The 15,027-nt window shown below is 54.1% G+C and overlaps 2 protein-coding genes across 2 annotated transcripts; both read right to left on the bottom strand.

Annotated features, from left to right (window-relative positions):
• Positions 1–3,095: 3,095 nt before the first annotated feature.
• On the bottom strand, positions 3,096–7,554 carry GAPDH (glyceraldehyde-3-phosphate dehydrogenase). The gene is made up of 13 exons (XM_058825556.1): positions 7,495–7,554; positions 6,851–7,450; positions 6,277–6,320; positions 5,600–5,699; positions 5,358–5,464; positions 5,182–5,272; positions 4,891–5,006; positions 4,690–4,771; positions 4,390–4,541; positions 4,210–4,288; positions 3,908–3,991; positions 3,671–3,768; positions 3,096–3,399 (listed from the first exon to the last, which is right to left on the bottom strand). The coding sequence occupies exons 1-13, from the start codon at positions 7,552–7,554 to the stop codon at positions 3,330–3,332; spliced, it is 1,683 nt and encodes a 560-aa protein (XP_058681539.1). The 3' UTR covers positions 3,096–3,329.
• A 1,816-nt stretch (positions 7,555–9,370) lies between these two features.
• On the bottom strand, positions 9,371–11,107 carry LOC131554921 (C-type natriuretic peptide 2-like). Its single transcript, XM_058800533.1, has 2 exons — positions 11,009–11,107; positions 9,371–9,643 (listed from the first exon to the last, which is right to left on the bottom strand). Exons 1-2 carry the CDS (start codon positions 11,105–11,107, stop codon positions 9,371–9,373), a joined length of 372 nt encoding a protein of 123 aa, XP_058656516.1.
• Between the last annotated feature and the right edge of the window lie 3,920 nt (positions 11,108–15,027).

Genomic DNA, 15,027 nt, shown 5'->3' with positions numbered 1-15,027 from the left:
CCTGCAGGGGTATTTGCATACCCTAAGTCATGAACCTGCATTTGTGAATGACATCAGTTATGAAGGAGGTTGAAACATCATCCTTTAAGATGTTTGTCTTTTGTAACTGTGTCATAAGTCTTTCAGAGACCTGTATCTCCTCTTCCTTGCCCTGGTCCTGCCAATTGCTTTGCTTAAAGACTGATTTACTTCAGAACTCAATACAGGATGTTTTAAATGTCCAAGACTTTTTTTCACGGTGCTTACACAGTTACCATTTTGTTATGTTTTGGATTGATTTTTCAAATGAACTTAACTATTTTCCACATCTGCTCAAGCTGGTTTTCACTACATGGCATCTTCCTTAATGCTGAAGTTTCATGCTGACATCTCAACATGAAGGTGGTCTGAGGACCTTTCTTGGGGAAGCAATGCATGTGTAGTAGTCTGTGCAAAAATGCCAAGGAAGTATAAAGTAATTTCTCTAAATGTTCAAAGTTATCATAAAACTAAATTTTCTGTAATATCACTGCTAGTTACCCTTAGCTGTCTTAAAAAAAGGAGAATAAAACATAAAGCTTACCAGCCCTAGCAATGGTTGGCTGCCCATCAGAGAAGCTGTCTCTTGGGGCAGCCAGAGAGCTTTCCCAGAACATCCCTCTCCTGCAATGGCTCTGCACAGTGAGCCCTGCTGCCTGGCCAGCCAGGGAAGGCAGAGTCAACCCTTTAGCCAAGATCAGTGTCTTTCTGCACCTTCCCCTTGCAAGGTGCTCACAAACCAGGATGGATTCTGGCTTGTGGCTGCTGCTCTTGGAGTTGGTTTGTCCCAGCAGAGTGGCACAATTGCTCTTCACTACCTTGCTGGATGAGAGCCTCTTCATGTCTGCCTGAGCACCTGCCTTGCCTGACCAAGCATTTCTATCTGCTTTCCATAAAAACACTGGAGCAAAGAGAACAAACCTAGAGCTCCCCTACCTGGGGGAAAACTCCTCTCCAGAGACAGGAGCAGCTGCCACAGATCTCTCTTTATTTCAATGCCATCCAGAGTCATATGTCAATTTTGCAAACTGATGGGGAAAAAAAAAAATTTACATGGGGTTTTTTAGGTCAGGGTTGCAGTTCTCAGACAGGCTGGCCACTGAGCTAGTTTTTCCATCTGTCCAGAGGGGCCTTGCTGTGGTGCCATCTGTAGGTACAGTGTCTGGATGCAAAATAAGGATTTGGAAGAGCTGTGCATTTTAGGGAGGTTATATTAGAGAGAGGAAACCAAGCCCTCCAGGCAGTCCAAAAGCTGCATGACTAGTTTGCCACACTCACTCTCCCTGTTTCCATACAAGACCAACCATGTTTTAAACGCTGTGATTCCTGGCTTTCCTCACCTCAATACCATATAATTTTTCTGGGAGAGATCAGATTGTAAAGCAGTTGAAATAGCATTTGAAAACAGAGTGAACCATTATTCAAGACATTCCCAGCAGCTGTTGGTCTGAGAGCACATACTCTTCCTCCACCCCGAGGCTGTATGACTTTGCTCATTCCAAGAGCAATTTGATCTCAGGTTGGATAGGGCTCACGCTTGTTAAATAACAAGAATTTGCTCTAGAATTTTCAGGTAGTCTTATCTCACTTAGGAAATATAAGGCTTTTTAGGAGAAAAATTTGACTCATATAAATGTTCCAGCTTTTAACCCAGTTCAAAATATGCTTTACATGGGAAAAGAGGACATCTATCCTTCTCCCCCTTTAGATGTTTCAGTAGCCTCTCTGCATTTCCAGATTATCAAGCAAGGCTCTGACTGGCACGCACACAATATGCAGGCACCCGAACACAGCACAGCCATTCAAAGCACCCAGGCACAGCAATCAAGGACAGGATGGGACCAACCCAAGACTCATTTGCAATCTTGTCAGGTCTCCAGGCTAGATAGCCCCCCACCAGCAGAAAGCCAGCTCCATGGGAGGGCTGCCTCCAGTGAGCTCCAGCACCAGGCAGCTCCCATTTGACGCCAGAGTTACCTAAAGCTCCAATGATGGGGCCATTTCTGGTGTAATCCAAGTATTTCTGCTGTCCTAGGGCTAACAAGCTGCTCAGAATCCCAGTTCCTATCCAGAGGCAGGTTATTCAACCTCTTCTCTTTGCAAAATAACTTTGAGTCATCGCCCTCTAGTCCAGCAAACATTTAATTCTTACGCAGCCCAACTGCTGGAGATAAGCAGCTCTGGGAAACTGTGTCCAGCATACCTTGATCCTGGGAGTTTAAATCCTCCAGCTTATGTCCTTGCAGCTTCCAGATCAGGGTCTAAAGCACTTGGGGTCCGGACAGCAGCTCCAACTGTGCCTGCCAGGGAGAGAACACATCAGCCCTGAGATGCTAAGTTAAGCTGCTAAAAATGGAGTTCCACGTGATTTTGTGCAGTGCATTGCTTATCTGTCCTGGTGCGCACAGGTCACAGAAGGCTCTGTCGCTGCCCAGCAGCATTCATGCTTCCAGAACTAATGCAGGGAGGCAGAGGGCTGACACTCACCTTGCAGAGATTTGCTGCTCAGCAGCTTAACTGCAACTGCCCCTCCTTACGCACAGAATTAAGCCAGAATTAAGACTGGCCACCACCATGCCGATGATGGCCTCCCACACGTCCCTAGGCAGCCATTTCCTCTGGGGCAAAGCTAATTCTTTTTAAAAGGCAGAAGCAAGTGAAATACCTGCCTTGTAACACCAGCAAGTATCTTCCTTGTCCCCTGCTGAGTCTAGGGAAGGAGAATTAATTTGTTCCTTGTGCCCCTTTACCAAACCAAATGCACGAGTCATCTGCTCAGCACTTTCATTGTGCATGCGCCCATCAGACATGCAAATCCAGAGCTGGGTGGATGGAGCCAGAGCTGCTTCCCAGCCTACCATGCAGTTTTGATGTGGAGCATGGGCCTGCACCACCCACACCTTGTTTTGGCTCCTGGGCTGGACTCTGGGCTCTCCCACGTGGAACAAGCAGCTCAGCAGGCTGCACTCCCCAGCTTCTCATGGCAGCTGGCAGAGACTGTGCCATGCAGGCACCTGCAGCTGCTCATTACACACATTCACCCCCCCACCTCCCCCTGACAGACAGACAGACAAGGCTTGTCAGATGGTGATCACTTTTATTGATGTAAGGTGGTACACAAACAGATCAGTTTCTATCAGCCTCTCCACCTCCCCCAGGCTCGGGGAGAAGTTGGAGGAGTGGGGGAGACAAGGGAACAGAACTGGCCTCTCACTGCAGGATGCAGAGCTAAGCGGTGGTGAACAAGGGCAGGGGCTCCAACAAAGGAGAGTCCTGCTTCCCTAGGCAGCAGGGGGGGCTGTGTGCTCAGCTTACTCCTGGGATGCCATGTGGACCATCAAGTCCACAACACGGTTGCTGTATCCATATTCATTATCATACCTGGGGACAGAAAACAAGCGTGTCAGGGCTGACCCGTTTCTTGCACCCCTTCTTCCAGCTCCTCTGCCCCATCCCACACAACTGAACTCCAATCTACCCTCTGGGGGAAAGGAGGTAGCTACAGTAATTTCAGGTAAGAAGCACTCTCATCTCACTCCACGGTGAGATTGGAGGTCTGTGTATCCACCTGGATCACCAGTGGTAAGCAACAGGACACCCAAGTCTGTAACCTGTCTGTGCCAACCCCCAGATTCTCCAGGGCTGCACCTACCAGGAAACCAGCTTGACAAAATGGTCGTTCAGTGCAATGCCAGCACCCGCATCAAAGGTGGAGGAATGGCTATCACCATTGAAGTCACAGGAGACAACCTGAAACACAAGAAATTGGAATGCATATGGCTGCCCACAGTCTCTATCCCAAGTGCCCAAACCAGGACCCTGGCAAAGCTGCTGCCAACAGCCTTTTGGAAAGGTGAGGCAAGAGCCAATAAGCGCAGGCGCTGCTCACCTGGTCCTCTGTGTATGCCAGGATGCCCTTCAGGGGCCCATCAGCAGCAGCCTTCACTACCCTCTTGATGTCATCGTACTTGGCCTGAGGAGACACAGATCCATCATGATCAGATCCCAACTCACTCAAAATGCCCACTGGGGACAGGGGAGGGAGGAGACACACATGGCAACACCCAGCAGGTGCTCTTTTCCCAAAAAGGACAAGATGGGTGCAGAGAGGGCAATTCCAGGTGCAATAGAGAGCTTAGAGGAAGCAGGGGCACATCTGGAAGTTGTTAGGATCTCATCCACAACACTTACTGGCTTCTCCAGACGGCAGGTCAGGTCCACAACAGAGACATTAGGGGTTGGCACACGGAAAGCCATTCCAGTAAGTTTCCTGTGGGAGACATGAGTCAGTAAGGAACAGCATCTGGCACTCCTCTGCCAGCCTAGGAATGTTTGGCCTCCTCCTGACACCTGAGAAGGGACAACACTCACCCATTGAGCTCAGGAATGACTTTTCCCACAGCCTTAGCAGCTCCAGTAGATGCTGGGATAATGTTCTGAGCAGCACCTCTGCCATCTCTCCAAAGCTTCCCAGAGGGCCCGTCCACTGTCTTCTGTGTGGCTGTGATGGCATGGACAGTGGTCTGAAGAAAGAGCACAGGAGGAGTAAGAACACAGCCAGTACTCCCCAAAAAGAGCATCCCAGGTGACACAGGGAGTACAGATGCTTTCCCTCTCACAGGAGGGCATCTGGAGCAGGTCACCCTCCTCAGCACCAAGCTGCAGACCTACCATGAGACCCTCCACAATGCCGAAGTTGTCATGGATGACCTTGGCCAAGGGCGCCAGGCAGTTAGTAGTGCAGGAAGCATTGCTGGGGTAGAGAGATAAAGGCACATCAGCCAGAGACAACACTTCCACTAGGGTGAAGTGAAGTGAGACCCCTGGCAGCTGCTGAGAGCTGCAGGCCAGAAAGCACACTCCTCTCCTTACCTGACAATTTTCAGAGACTTGTCATACTTCTCATGGTTGACACCCATCACAAACATGGGAGCATCAGCAGAGGGGGCGGAGATGATCACACGCTTTGCACCACCCTTCAGGTGAGCCTGGAGACAGAGAGAGAGAGAGAGTTAAGAGATTACATAACTCAGGATCCTTCCAAGCTTGCTTCTTCAGATCTCCTTCATAACCCCATCCTGAGCAGCTCTGTACATGGTGGCATGCCTGACAGGCAGAAAGCAGCCCTATCCCTTATCTCCTGTGCCTCTGTGGCATACTCACCCCAGCCTTCTCCATGGTGGTGAAGACACCAGTAGACTCCACAACATATTCAGCACCAGCATCTGCCCACTTGATGTTGCTGGGGTCACGCCTAAGGAGGGATGAAATTTTACAAGCTGCTCCATGAGACACCTGCTTTCAATCTCCAGAGGAGCAACTGGGAAAAAGATACTTACTCCTGGAAAATGGTGATAGCATTCCCATTGATAACAAGTTTCCCATTCTCAGCCTTGACAGTGCCCCTGAAGTGGCCATGAGTAGAGTCATATTTGAACATGTAAACCTAATAAAGAGAGGGGGAGTGGAAGGTCAGGCACCCAGGCTGCCATCATCCACTAACGCCCTGGGAAGTTACCAGAACAGATCCAGAGGAGCCCTACTCAGAAAGGCCCAGAGGGGGCACTGCAAAGCAACTCACCATGTAGTTCAGATCAATGAAGGGATCGTTGATGGCCACCACTTGGACTTTGCCAGAGAGGACGGCAGCCCGGGTAACCAGGCGGCCGATACGGCCAAATCTGGAGAGAAAAAGACAAGGGTGAGGAGGTGCAACAGAGAACCAGCCCAGCTGGGCATGGGAGGCAGTCCTTGGCAGCCTTCCCTCGGGATCATCGGCTGCTCCCTGCCCATGAGGGCGGGAGGGAGTCCTGCAGCTCGTCCAAAGGCCAAGGCACCCCGGTTAAAGATTAAGAGCGACCCCCGCCCCAGAAAGGTCAATCGCTAAATTTACTGAGAGCCCCGGGGATCCGGTTACTCCTCGGCCCGGCACAAGAAGGTCACAGCCCCAGGGCCGCCATCGACACACGATCCACCGAGAGACCTTTTGGTGGGGGGCTGCAGGGATCCCCGGGAATGGGGAGGGAAACTGGGGCAGCCGAGCAACGGCAACCCTTTCCGGAGTGAGTCACCCCGAATCCGAGGAGAAATGAGTCAGCAGCACCGCTCTCTGCCCCGGGGGGCGCCGGCGGAGCGGGACCGGCGGGATTCAACCTCTCCCTCTCCCCAAATCTTCCCCCCGCGCCCTTGAGGCGACCTTGCCGGCCCCCCCGCAACCCCCCCCAGATCCCTGCTGGTCCCGTCGGCCCCGGCACTCACCCATTGACTCCGACTTTCACCATCTTTACCGCTTCGGGATGTTCCTGCGGGCAGAAACACCGGTAGGGGTTTGAGGGGAACTGGCAACCACCACCCCCGGCGGTCGTGCCCGCACCCGCCGCCGTTAACGCCTCGCCCGCGCCGAGGGGCGAGTGTGCACCGGGGGGGGAAGGGGCCGAGGAGAACGGGAGAGCGGGGGCCCGCGCTCGGAACCAGCCCCCCCCACCTCCCCCTCCCCGGGCGATCACTCCCCCGCCCCGGGCGATTAACTCACCTCTCCCCCTCCCCCGCCACAACCATCCATCCTCCCCCCCTCCTCCTCCGACGACCATCTCCCCCCTCACACCCCTCTCCCTCCTGGCCTCACCGCCCCCCTTCACGCCGCCCCCGCCATTTTGCGCCGCGCCGCCTTTGTGCCCGTGGGCCCCGCCGCCACGCGGCCCCGCTCCGCCCGGGGGCTGCCGCACCCCCTGCCGGTGGGCGGTGCAGGTGTGTGGGGAGGGGGCTCCCGCACGCCCACCCCCCGCCGCCTCCGCTCTCTCCCCCCGCGCATCTCCCCCGCCCCGCCCGTTACCTGCTGCCTCCGAACCGCCCGGCGCGCAGTGAGGAGGTGGCGCAGCGCCTCTCCGCCGCCCTTTATAGCCGCGTGAGGGTAGGGCGGGGGCCCGCCCCGCCGCGACGCCGTCGAATGGCAGCGCGAGGGCCGGACCGGGCTACGTGCGCCCGTGCTGCGGGTGCGGCTGCCGAAGAGCCCCCCTGTTTCCCCCGCCCCGCCACCCCCCGTTAACAAAGGCCCCGCTCTGGGAACACAGGCTCCGTAGCGATCACCCTCCCGTCGAGCCACCCTAAGGGGGTTGATGGCGGTGGTGAAAAAGGCACCGGTCCTTGCGGGGAGGTGTCCCCAGAGCGGGGATGGGCGGCTGTACGCCTGCCAGAGGAGGCAGGGAGGGTGATAGCAGGTCGGGGGCTGGTCCCGCCGGGCTCGCTGCTGCTCCGGAGGATGGTATGGGCTGTTTTCACCTGGTAACATAGGGCAGGTAGTCACCCGCCCCGGCTGCAGCCTCTGCCCAATTGGATTGAGTAGTATCCAGTATCCGAAGGGACCTACGGGAAAGCCGGAGAGGGACTCTTCGTCAGGAGCTGTAGTGATGGGAAAAGGAGTGTTGGGTACAAACTGAAAAGGAGGAAATTTAGGATGGACATTAGGAAGTTCTTTACTGTGAGGGTGATGAGGTACTGTAACACGTTGCCCACGGAGGCTGTGGATGCCCCAGCCATGGCAGTATTCCAAGCGAGGATGGATAAGGCCTTGAGCAACCTGCTCTAGTGGGAGGCGTCCGTGCACGTGGCACGGGGGTTGGAACTGGATAATCTTTAAGGTCTATTCCAACCCCTTCACATTCCATGATTCTATGGCTGCAAGGGCAAAGGGGCTGCAGGGATGCTCGGGTCACCCTGAGGGATCAGCGGATCCCTCCCTATTTCCCCCGGCACGGGAGGTACTGTCTGGGAGTTCTCCCGTCTCTAGGCTGGGACCCTCCTCTGGATGGGTTTATCCCGGCGTGCTCTGGACGGGGCCCCTGGCCGGGCGCTGCCCCAGCAGGCCACGGGCGGCAGCGTGAGCACCATCTTAATGAGGCACTGCGGCACTGCTGCCGCTGCCCGCGGGACGTGACGGCGGAAATCCTGCTCGTCTGCCGCCTCGGCCCGCCTTCCCTGGCTGCCTGCGAGGAGGAAGCGCTCCTGGCATGGCCGCTGCCCGGTTCCCCGCCCCCCATGCTGGGCTCCCTCACCGAGCCCTGCCGCCTCCATCCCTCGGCTCCGTGTGGGGCAGGTGCGGCGGGACACACCCGCCTTAGGTACAACGCCCAGAGCACGCACAAATCCCAAATCTCCCATCCCGGAGGAAGGTGTGGGACCAATGGGAATGCAAATCTCGACTGTCAGAGCGGGTGGGTGGTGGGAGCTGGAATAATGCCCCTCTGGCTGCTCCGCTGAGCAGGGCTTTAAGGATAAGGAAGGGGGTGGGCAGGCTGGGGGAACCACGCAGGTACTGGGGTGGGGGACAAGAGAGGGGTCATGCAGCTCAAACGTAACCCTACTCTCCTTAAACCACTGCTATTCCCGGTGCTGCTGAGGGGCTAAGTTTAGACCCAGCTGAGGTTACAACCTTTTCTTAAAGGCCAGTTCATGGTGATGGCTCGCGGGGCACAGCAGCAGGGCTACGAGCTCGTGCCGGGGTCGGTGGTGCCCCAGCCGCAGCCCACCGAGGCAGGCTCGGGGGAAGCTTCAGCGCAAACAGGAGGCCCCGGTGTTTGTTCTGGCGGGGGCAGAATGCGGCCGGGGTGAACAGCGCGGCCCTTGTGTCCCGTGCCCGGTCGATACTTCACCCGTGTCCGCCCCCCCGGCCGCACCGCGCCGCAGCCGCGCGTGCCGCACGCCCCACGCGGAATGGCGGCGGCGCCGGCAGGGCCCGGCACGGCCCCGCGCGTGGGGCCGGGGGCGCCGGGCGGGCTCTGCCACCGCCTCCCGCCCGCCCCCCGGCCGGGGGCAGCCACCGCCGAGCGCGGACGCGGCAAATGAGTACATCTTGTTTAATGAGCGAGTCCTCGGGCACGGGGAGCAGGGAGGGGGCTGCCGGCGGAGCGGGGGTTCAGCGGCCGCGGGGGGCAGCTACGGAGCCGGGCAGCTCCTCCTCGTACCGCCACGCCGCTTCCTCACTGCCGCAGCCTCCCGTTTTCGGGGCGGGAGCTTCGGGGCTTCGCGCAGCGGTGTGCCGTGCGGGTTGCCGAGCCGTGCAGGTTCCCGGGGCTGGGTGCCCTCCGGCTGCGGAGAAGCGGGCCTGGTGAGCCGCCCAGCGGCGTCCCGCCCGCCTGCTCTCGCCCCGGCCGGGCCCCAGCACCGCGCCGGCAGCACAAGGCGTCCCCGGTGCCGGCCTTTGCCCCGGCTGCTGGCAGGTGGTGGCCCCACAGCCTGCCCCGCTGCCCCATCCCCTCGCTGTCTGCCTGTACGCTCCACTCTGCCCTGAACTCCTTCCCTGCCCGCTTGCTCAAGCCCATGCTCTTGGCCCTCTCACCTCGGAGGCCCTCCAAAGCTAACACCCCAAACCACTGAAGGTCCCGATTCGGTCCAGTTTCAGCCCGAAGCAACCCCTGGGCATGGCCTTCCAGGCCCACTCTCCAGGCAGTGCCCACTTGCGACTGGCGAGGTTCTTGCGCCAGAGGGATGGACGAGCGGCTCTAGCCCCAGATGGGAGGAAGGGGAGAGTGGAGGAGAGCAGCTGAGGACCAAAGCTGGACCCCTCCTTCGTGTCCTCTTCAGTCAGCATGGACTCGGGCTCCAGGGGCAGCAATCGTGAAAGGAGCATCTGGGATAAATGGAGGAGAGAGGGGTGATAAGCTTTGTGTCCCCTGGTACCCCACTGCCCTTACTCTCCTGAGAGCTCAGGCAGGACATATAAAGTGATGCCTGCTCACAGCACTGTGCCTGTCACATTGCATCCAGACACAGGGAAGGGCTTGACCAGCAGCTCCCACTGTCTGAAATTACTTTGTCGACCAAAGCATCAGGCAGACAGCTGCTGTGAGCTCTGCCTGCGGGCAGATTGCCCTGCGCTTGTAAAACCATACACACGTCCTGCCCTGCCCCAGATTTGGAAGGTAACTCTTCAGTCCTTGCTCCTTGTGGATGCTGAGCATCTCTATGTGCTCAAGCTGCTGTGTACTATTTCATTTTATCAGAGGGCTGCTGGGAAAGGATGGTCCTGCCTCAAAGGACCATGATAAAGATGAGGGAGAGGCAGGAGCAGAGCAGGTGTGAGGAAGAGGGACTCCCCATCTGCTGGAAATCCTCTAGGTTAGTTGTGCTGACTGTAAGCCCTCAGCACTGCTGGGAGACAAGGGTTGGGGGGTGTGTTGGGTGCAGAGGAGACATGGCACTGCTGCCCATGGAAGCAGCCTGCAGGAGCCGTTCTACATCTGTCTCTCACATGGATGCTGAGCTAAGGCTGAGGATGCCTTTGTGCAGCTCTTTGTGGCAGCAAGTTAACTGAAGCGGACACAGGCATCCTCAGCGAGGAGAGAAAGTGGTGAGTCATAGCAGGCTCAGTCTTGTGATTTTAGTTCATGTCCTGACTATTTCCTTGTGGCTTTTCCAGGGTGATGTAAAGGCAAGGTGCTGGGGCTCAGGTTAGGGTTTGGGTAAGAGGGAGCTGGCTAGATTGCAAAGTAAAAAATACTATTGCTGTAATTGCTGAGGATAAAGATTTACTCAAGCGAAGAAGCCCTTAGTGGGCATCCTGACAGGGCTCTTAGCCTTAAAGAGGGTCGTTAAGGGGGGTAATACTGAGCTTAGGAGCAAAACTCCTGGCCCAACAGGATGCATCTTCCCTCTGAAATATGAGAACCAGAACCATGATGAGAGACGTGACTGTAGTATCTGGTGCCTGCTGACACAGTGTGGACTTAGAAAGGACCAGGCTCTTCACTGCTAAAAGCTTTTGCAGAGCACTAAAAAGCTTATGTCTGTTTCCTGTCTTGAAATGCTGGAGCTCCTTAGGGGCTGGATTATAAAGTCACCCTAGAGCTGAGGCTGCTGAAGGGCAGAGTGCAACAAGAATAGACAACAGCCTTCTTGTAGTTGGAATTTGGGACCACCTCTCATTTGAGGTTCGAACACAGCCTCCCTCCTCCTCCTCCCCTCCTGAAATCAACCTCAGCTTTCTCCCTCCTACCTGTAGTCTCTGTCTTGGTAAGGACACAGTCTGAACACTGGCAGAGAGCAGAACCAAGAAGAGGAAAAATGAGCAAGGCCACAACCGAAGCCCCAGCATCTTCTTAGCCCAGGGCTGGTGGGAGGCAAGGCAGGACTTGCAGCATCTGTGTGGGATGTGGTCCCTAGCCCCTCTCTGCCTTTATAGCTTTGGTTCTGGCAGGCAGCTGGCTCCAGCTCCCTGCTGAACCACCCCCTGGAGCTCCTGAACCTTTCAGCCCTTTTGTCCAGGGTGATATATTTCAGGGTGAGCTCAGCAAGACCCCTTCCTCTAAAGAAAAAGGACACAAAGGTGTTTACTGAGTGTCTGGGAAGACAAATGTGAGTTGAGCTGCTGCTGGCCAGGACTTGGAGGTGTCTGTCAGGGTCAGGGGACACTTTGAAACACATCCCAAAAGGAGGATATTGAAGGCTGCATTGTGTAGGACTATTGAACATCCTCCTCATAGGCAGAGTGCTGTTAATGCGATTTCTCTGATCAGTGTGAGCATGAACTGCAGCTCAGGTAGAGGTAGGCACACTGCTGGCTGCACAGAGAGGACACAAATTCAGCTCTGTGACAACACAGGCCCTTGTTTTTAATATTTATATCTTGGTGAGACAGTTGGGCTGGGAATGAAGAGCTCCTGCAGCAGAAGGTGGGTGAATTCCAGTACTACACAGAATTTGTAGCAGTGACAGGAGCATGGGTCTAGTACTATTAGCATATAATTTGCAGGCTGTCTGTCCCAAGTCACCATCTGGAGGACTGGGCTGAGTTTCCAGAGGAACCGTCACAGAAAAGAGCTTGTTGAGACTCAGCTTGCACTTTGTCAAGCTCAGGCACACAATGGGAGCAGGATAGCAAGGAGCAGATTCCTACCTCCTAAATCTTCTGGCCGTTAGTTCCCCCCACTTTGTTTACCTCTTCCATTTTACTGTAGTTTCTCACCAGCTGAACAAGGCAATGAGGTCACTGTTTAGAGATCAGGGTGCAGAGGTCAGCCTGGGTATGAAGACAGAAACTAATCAGCAAAGTCTGTCAGGGGAGAGGAATGGGGGGACTGTACCCTAGCACAGGATTAGCAATGGGTGTGCTGGGAGAGTTTAACACCCCAAACTTCCCTTTGTTCAGTACTGTTGCACAAGTCAGGCCAGAACTTGACAGAACATGTTCTTCTGCCTGCTTTTGTTTATTTTTTTCAAATAAAGAAGAAAATTAGAAAAAGGTCTTCTGCAGAGATAAAAAAAGTCACAGTTCAGATATTTGCTGTCTCTCCCTCCTTCTCTCCCTTTTTTGCAGGCATTTTGCACTTGCAGATGCATGTTTGTGGGTCCATTTCTTCTCTGCCCAAGGAGACAGAAAGTTTTACAAACCTTTTGCATCCAGTCCTTGAGAAGTGAGTATGGCCCTTCACTGTGGGGCACTGATGCTGGAAGCAGTGCTTTGCACAGCTGTGGACATCCAGTTTTGTTAGCTCCAGCTGACGGCTGCAACCCATGGCTGGTGCTGTGTCCAGAGCAATGTGATGCTCTAGTGATCCTGTGTGGCATTCCTGTCACCCTGTCACCTGGGCCAGCACATGGAGGGGCTCTCGATGCCCCACTGAGACATTTTGTGGGAAACAGGATTACTTTGAATTTTCAAAGCACAGGGAACTGCTGGACAGTCACGGGACACACGCCCCATGTGGGCATTAGGATGGGGTGCCTGGGCACAAACGGGGTACAGGGATGTGGTAGTGTAAGGAGCCCTGTGGTGTGAAAGTTCCAGAGGGATGGAAAAGAGAGGAAGAACAGGAAGTCAGCACATGTTCCTGCTGCATGCAAGGTGTCCCAGAGGATGCTGTTCTGTACTTGCCAGTCACATGTGACTGTCCAGAAAGAGCTGAGTCAGTGTGCTCGAGCACTCCTGCTGCCGGCAGGAGCAGCTTCGCTGGAACACACCGGTTACATGAGTCAGAGTCACTCCTTTGCTGAGGGAAAGGTAAGTGCAAAAGGAACAGCCCTTTGGTTTTGATATGAAATGTAGCAGCAGTTTGATCTGGCATCCCTTGAATGGGGTGGCCCCCATACTGCAAGAAGAATGCCAGAAATGTGTTTGCAACTGCTCCAAAATTCCAGTCCACTTGCACAAAGACTGAGCCCTGCAGGGGTGGGCAGGCTCTGAGAACTCAAATGACAAGTGTCCTCCTTGGGTTCAGCAAGAGCTGGGGCTGGCAAGAGGGAAAGAGCCATCACTTTCCCATATCTAGCAATAAACTTCAGAGACTGCAGAAACTTTGCAAATTTTTTTGCGGGTTCTTGTAAGTTCTTGCAAATCCAGCAAAGCCTGGATAAAATGCAGGAGCTCAGTGACTCAGGTGCCGTGATGTTGCAGCTGCTCTGTCCCAGATCCTTGCTGGGACTGCAGTAGAACTGAATAGTTACTCTGACATGTCCTGGCAGTGACTGTGAAGTGAAAAGGCTTTGGCAGACAAGTCCTTGATTGCCCCAGTTTTCTCAGACTCAAATAGGTTATTGTCCTTTTTTCCTCTCTGATGCTAACAAGTTTCCTTTATAAAAACCCTTCTCTTTGGATGCTGGGGCACTGACTCTAGAGCTTGCAAGACCAGAAAAGTGCTGCTGAATCACAATCAGCCTTCTACCAACAGTTGCTAATATAGGAAAGGAGCAGGGCAACTGGACACTGGGACATCTGGGAACTGAGTGAAGAACCCTGAGGGAACAACCCTTGGCCCAAGGTGATAGAAAGGGACGATGGTGCCTGCAGGCTCTAGAAGTGTACAATATTGACATTATTCCACTGGTCCCATTTGTAGGAGTTCAGAGCAACCATGGTCAGGAGTCCCTAGAGAATGGAAACACCATTGATCTTGGCACTGAGTAATCCCACTGCCTCAGGAGCAGGGGAGTGGGATTACTCCTTCAGCAGTGATTTATGGTCATTGTGGCAGCCACCAAAATATGTCTGTGAGGAACAGAAGAGCAGCAAATATCTACTTAAGGCTGAAGCCACTGTGTAGCTGCCAAAACCCCTCTTAGATTTTGCCTCATCTTTCTTCAGGACTTCCTTTGCCCATGACACAGGACTGCTAATTCTTCTGATATGAGGGGAGGATAGTGAGGAGGAAGGTGCTCCTCACTATCTGCAGAAAGGGACCAATCAGAGCTCTCACCCACTGACTTCTCACTCCCACTTGCCCAGGTAGTACAGTGTCTGAGTGTCCTGAGCGAAGGACAGACTGCAAAGCAGTGAAGGAGCCAGCACATCAGTCCAGTCACTGATTGCCAAACCCTCCTTCCAGAAGGATGATTGTGTTGATCTCCTGAAGGAAAAAGTTCAACCACTTGTAGAAAAGTATGGTCTGAAGGTGAGCCAATGCCTAAAAGTTTTATGGCCACCTCACTTCCTCTATCCACCTGTTCATATCTCCCCTGCTATATCATTAGCAACATATTATCTCACATCGACACAGATTGATTGCTTGTAAAACTTTGAGCCTGGGCAGACATCCATAGATGCTGGCTTTTGATTTTTTAATTCCTGTATGTGAGTGTCATACCCAGTGGGCGGTGAGGGAATCACGTATGGTGTGCATGACTCTGTGTTGTATTTACTGTCAATGCTGTAGCTGCTACCTTTGCCTCCTGGAGCCCTCACTGAATATTTTATCAGGAAGGAGGGGAAAAGGACAACATTACTGTAGCTTTCTGATCTTTGTATTTCATGTGATTGTCCTGAGGCTACTGGTGTGCTCTGGAGTTGGAGCATATCTATATTGGTATTTGGCTATTTTAGTCTGGTGGCAAGTGGGCAAGTATTTTCACTGAGTCATGGGACTCAAGTGGGGTGTTTATAAATACACCTGTTACCCCATCATTCCCCACTTTACTTGTTTCTGAAAGCATTTAACATGATTATGTCCATTCAGGTGTGCTCAGGTTAGTGCAAAGCTATGCACTTCCTAATGATTGTTTGTTTTTTTTTAATAGGGATCA

The sequence above is a fragment of the Ammospiza caudacuta genome, chromosome 2 (genome assembly GCF_027887145.1).
Source record: "Ammospiza caudacuta isolate bAmmCau1 chromosome 2, bAmmCau1.pri, whole genome shotgun sequence".
In the NCBI taxonomy this organism is placed as follows: domain Eukaryota; kingdom Metazoa; phylum Chordata; class Aves; order Passeriformes; family Passerellidae; genus Ammospiza; species Ammospiza caudacuta.
The sequence above is the reverse complement of the archived record's forward strand: the minus strand, read 5'-3'. Positions and strand labels throughout refer to the sequence as shown.